This window comes from Chelonia mydas, chromosome 23, assembly GCF_015237465.2.
Source record: "Chelonia mydas isolate rCheMyd1 chromosome 23, rCheMyd1.pri.v2, whole genome shotgun sequence".
NCBI lineage: Eukaryota > Metazoa > Chordata > Testudines > Cheloniidae > Chelonia > Chelonia mydas.
Window position 1 is genome coordinate 8,091,960 of NC_051263.2, and position 5,043 is coordinate 8,097,002.

Sequence of the window (5,043 nt, forward strand, 5' to 3'; positions counted from 1 at the left end):
GCCAGGAGTGCATCGGGATCACGGCACTGATCAAGGCGCTGCGACTGGGGAGATAAGGGGACGTTGGTGTATTTTTGTGAGATGATTTGAACCCGTCACACTACGCACTAGCTGGCCCTTTATCCCTGTCCCGCAGCCACACCCCGGCTGCCCCGGTGGGATGGCAGGCTCTCCGGGGGACACCATGCCTGCCGGCATGTGCGGTGACCAGCACACGGAGGCTCTGGATGGTGCCATGCCAGGAGCTGGTGGAGTAGCCCTTGCCTCTCTCCCTGCAGGCTGGTGTTGGGCTCGGTCAGCCCTTACTTACGGGACCGGATGGCCTCCGCAGAGTCCCGGGGTGGGGAGGTTCAGCTGCAGGATGTGTCGCCCTCCGTCCTCCAGAGCATCCTGCGCTATCTGTACACGGAGGAACTGGTGCTGACGGCCGAGCGAGCCCAGGAGCTGTTCGTCACAGCCAGCAGGCTCCAGATCCCCCCACTCCTGGAGACGGTTGGCAGGTGACACAGGACCCACAGTGACAGAGGGTGGGGTCGGGGGAATCTATGGCGAGGGGCTGGATGTATTCCTTGGCTACTATGAAACGCACCAGAGCCAGGCTGCAATCAGTTCCATGAACTTGCCGCATCAGCACGAAGGGTCTCTGCAGCCACACAGCTGGGGGCCTTGGGGAGCTGGAAACGGGACCGACGGGACCGTGGGCCAAGACTCCCCAAAGATTCTGGGGCCCCGCTTGACACACCTCGAAGGGGCCTGGCTCGGAACACGCCCTCTGAGAATCAGGCCCTTTGCGGGTTCCAGACTGGGACCCCAGGCACCTGGGAAACCCCAGCCACCAACTTCTAGCTCCCCCGGCGGAGCCCTCTCATCAGCAGCGCTTTGCTGGCCTCTGGGGAAAGGGGTGGGGGGCTCATCCCAGCTCTGAGTGGGACATCCCACAATCTTCCCCCGTGGAGACTCAGCTACGAGTGGGCTCAGGCAGCCAGGGCGGGGGAGGTATCCTGCAGTGCCGGGGCAGATGCAGCAGGTTTAAAACAAACACAAGGAAGTAATTCTGCAGCCAACGCCCAGTCATCCTGTGGAACTCACTGCCAGGGGATGTTGTGAGGGCCAAAAGCGTAACTGGGCTCAAAAAAGCATGAGATAAGTTCATGACAGATAGGGCCATTGATAGCTATTAGCCAAGATGGCCAGGGGCACAACCCCATGCTCTGGGTGTCCCTAAACCTCTGACTGACAGAACCTGGGACTGGATGACAGGGGATGGATCACTCGATAATTGCCCTGGTCTGTTCATTTCCTCTAGGGCACCTGGCATTGGCCACTGCCAGAGACAGGACACTGGGCTAGATGGACCATTGGTCTGATCCAGTCTGGCCGCTCTTGTGGTCTGTGGATAAAAAGGGAATGTCAAAATGAACGAGTGCCCCTGTGTCTAGCACAGACTCGCAGCACAGGGTCTTGTCCAAACAGCCCCAGAGTGCCCTGGTTCTACAGGCAGAGATGGGAGCACCCCCTGGAACTTTGGTCCCCCAACCCTTTCCATTATAAGCCCCTAGTTTCCAGCTGTTTATAACTTAACCGGGCTTTAACCCTTTGGGCTGAGATGTCCCAGGCCAGCCATCTGCCTTGGGATGAGATATGTTTAAAGCTCTCAAACCATTCCATGGGGAAGGTCTAATGCCTGCCTGGAGCGGGGACTTGCAGTTTTACAGGGAGCTTGCCTGGGCTCAGGGCTAAGCCTTGGGAAAATCTGCCCACATCTGGGCACCTTCTAAGACTGCAAATTTCAGTTTGCACCTGCGCCGGGGAGCGATTAGTGACTCTCCTGACGCTCAGGCACAAGGAGGTGGAATTGAGGTTTTACAGGCCACCCGAATTCTGGCATTTCCTAACTTGGGAGTGCTTGACTTTGCACATGGAGCATTCTGTTTCTGGCGTAGGGAGAGATGGACCCCGGGGCGGGCTTCTGAGAGCCCGGGCCGACGGAAGGGCCCTCGCTGCATTGCAGCTCTGCTGAGCGGCCAGGTTAAGGAAAATACTGCATTGCAGCTCTGGCCAGGTTAAGGAAAATACTAACTCGAGCGAGAGCTGGGCTCTGCCCGGGGCTCCCCGTGACAGGTGGCCCCTTGCCCAGACGCCGACTTTCTTCTAGCAGAGTGGTGTTCCACCCCTGCTCCATCCCGAAGCCCCATCCCCACTCCTCCCCTTCCCCAAGGGCCCGCCCTCGCCCTGCTTCTTCCTGCCCCTGCTCTGCCCCCTCCTCCTGCCCTCTGCCAAACATCTGCTCGGCAGCTGGCCGGTGAGCGCTGAGCACCCACTAGGTTTTCCCCTGGGTGCTCCAGCCCCTGGCCGCCCATGGAGTCAGCGCCTATGTCCCCTTGGCTCTCCCGGCCAGGTTCCTCACGGAGACCGTTTCCCTGGAGACCTGCCTCCGGCTGTACGCGCTGGCTCACGCCCACCAGCACCCAGCTCTGCTTCGCGCGGCCGGGCGCTACGTCCGCCTGCACTTCCGGTCCCTCTGCGAGCACGACGCCTTCCTGCGCCTGGACCCCGGCACCTTGATCGGCATCATCGCCTCAGACGGCCTCGCGGTGGCTTCCGAACTGGCCGTCTACGGGGCTGTGGGGCGCTGGGTGAGGGCTGACCCCGCCGAGCGCCTGCCACTGCTCCCGGAGCTGCTGGGGCACGTCCGCCTGGCCCTGCTGACCCCCAAGGAGCTGGCCGAGGTGCAGGCCGACGTCGCGGAGCTCTCTGGGGCTGCTGGGCTGGGGCTGAAGGAACTGACTGGGGAGGGGAGGCGGCGGGATAGTGGGGGCCTCCGGCGGGGCATGTACAAGGAGGTGATCGTGTGTGTGGGGCGGCGGGTGCGGAGGGGCCGTGCCGCGGGCGAGGACTTGGATTCTCCCCTGGACTGTTTTGACCCCCGCACGGAGAGGTGGGGGGCGCCGTTGGGCTCGGTTCCGGTGCAGTTCCCCGGTTTCGCCGCCCTGGGCCACAAGCTCTATGTGGCCGGGGGCTGCGGCCCGGACGGCTGCTTTTCAACCAGCCTGCACGAATACGACGCCTGCTCTGGGCAGTGGGCACAGCTCCCCTCCATGTCCTGGCCCCTGGACCCCCACGGCTTCCTGGTCTGCAGCCGGCGGCTCTACGCCGTGGGGGGCTGCGCCGAGGCAGCAGGCAAGCTGGATTCGGCAGAGACCTTTGATCCGGAGCAGAAGCAATGGGCTCCCGCCTCCCGCCTGCCCTTTCCTCTCAGCTACTTCGCCTCAGCCGCGCTCCACAACAAACTCTACCTGATAGGTGGGAAGAAGCATGTGGCAGGGGCCCTGGCCACCCACCGGGGGCTGCTCATCTACCACGTCCGCTCGGACAGCTGGGCTCAGGTGCCGCTGGGTGTGGGGCTGTGCCACGCGGGCGCTGCCGCCATGGCTGGTGGGATCTGTGTCGTGGGGGGCTGCAGAGACGAAGCCCCCGGGGAGGAGCGAGAGGGGGCTTCCTGCCTGGGAAACTTCCAGGCCTCCCGGGCGTGCTTCTTCCTGGGTGAGGATGGCAAAGTGAGGCAGGAGGTGGCCATCCCGGCGCTTCCCCGAGCCATCGAGTCTGCTGGGGCCGTCTGCTGGCGGGGAAGGGTCTACGTGGTGGGCGGCGAGGACTCAGCCCGTTGGCTGAACACCGTGTACTACTGGGAGCCCAGCGCCGCTGCCTGGACCCCATGCCGGGAAGGCCCTGCCGCCGGGGAGCGCGTGGGCTGGTTTGGCTGCGTGACACTGCAGGTGCCCCGCAGACGCCTCCGGGCTCTTTTCCAGGGGCAGCCCACAGCCCCGGCAGCAGGTGGGGCAACGGGCCGAAAGCAGCTCCCCTGCAGAACCTCTGCAATGGCTCCACCTCCCGTCAGTGGGAAAGGAGGCCTCATGTGCCCCAGCACAGCACCGGGTTCAGACCAGGGGAGCCCCCTGGCCTGACAGCCATTGACACCCATCAAAGGGAGATCACAGGGCACCTGGACCAAGCACGTCCCAGCGGAGCGACACCGGGGAGAGTCTGGTCTGAGGGCTCTCCAGGGGACCGGACCAGCTCCCCAGAGCTCGGACGGGGATGCTGGTTTGAGGAGGCTCTCGACTGCACTTTGGTCCCCACTCATCCCCATCGCTCAGCCCACGAGGCAGCACCTGCTCCTGTCGCCCACGGGGACGTCCTGCCCCGAGACGTTATCTAGCCCTTTCCTCGGGATGGTCAGGCCGTGTTTCCTGCCGGCTGCTTTTCTGCTCTGCAATGCAGGTGAAGACTAAGAAGGTTTAACCAAACTTAGTTTTATTTATTAAATCTGAATCCTTCCACCGCAGTCAGACTCTCTTAGGGCAAGAACAGGGCTCCACCGTCCCTTTCTAGCCTGGGCTGCTCTTTGCACGTCCTCTGCGCTAGTCCCGTACGTTTTCCCTCTACAGCTCCAGAGAGGGATTCTCTCGCTCGGCCCCTGGGCATGCCCCTGCCGTGGCAGATGCTCTGGCTTCCTTCTTCACACGCAGTCCCTCCTCTTTTCTGGATAACTTCCAAGAGTCCGGGGGGGTTGAACTCTCTGCCAAATCTCAGCATCTGTTAGAAAGGGAGCTGAGCGACACATCGACTAGGCAATGAGCCAAGTGAAAAATCCAGGGGAAATGCCTCAAGTCAACCGGAAACAGAAATGTTTGTTTGGTTTTTTCCAGGTTGTGGTTTTTATACCTTTTTTAAAAGGGGCATTGAAAAAAAATAAATCCAACTAAATGGCTGAACGAAACATCGTTTCAAAACATTGTTTCAAAATTAACTCCATGTTCTGACTCTTTATTTTAATTTCTCTTTCAGCTGAAACTAATCACCAAATTCAACCCGAATTTACAAACACTTTCGTTGACCCCAGACTGCATTTTTCGGTGAAAATGATCTCTCAGAAATGTTGCCCAGCTCTAGTTATAAATTCATTCTATTAAATAAAGATGTTTGCTTTCAAAGGCGGTTGGGGGTGATTAAGGGCTGCATTAATTTCCCAAGGATTGATGA

General features: G+C 60.5%; 1 protein-coding gene across 1 annotated transcript; it reads left to right on the forward strand.

Annotated features, from left to right (window-relative positions):
• The first annotated feature begins 318 nt into the window (after nucleotides 1-318).
• LOC122463687 (kelch-like protein 20) lies at nucleotides 319-3,965 on the forward strand. The gene is made up of 3 exons (XM_043534867.1): nucleotides 319-500; nucleotides 2,399-2,762; nucleotides 2,973-3,965. Exons 1-3 carry the CDS (start codon nucleotides 319-321, stop codon nucleotides 3,963-3,965), a joined length of 1,539 nt encoding a protein of 512 aa, XP_043390802.1.
• Nucleotides 3,966-5,043: the final 1,078 nt, after the last annotated feature.

Excerpts from the sequence above, each read along its gene's own strand:
- LOC122463687 (XM_043534867.1), top strand. The coding sequence starts at position 319 with ATGGCCTCCGCAGAGTCCCGGGGTGGGGAGGTTCAGCTGCAGGATGTG. Across the intron at positions 501-2,398 it reads CTCCTGGAGACGGTTGGCAG|GTTCCTCACGGAGACCGTTT; the intron begins GTGACACAGGAC and ends TCTCCCGGCCAG. Across the intron at positions 2,763-2,972 it reads TCGCGGAGCTCTCTGGGGCT|TTCCCCGGTTTCGCCGCCCT; the intron begins GCTGGGCTGGGG and ends GTTCCGGTGCAG.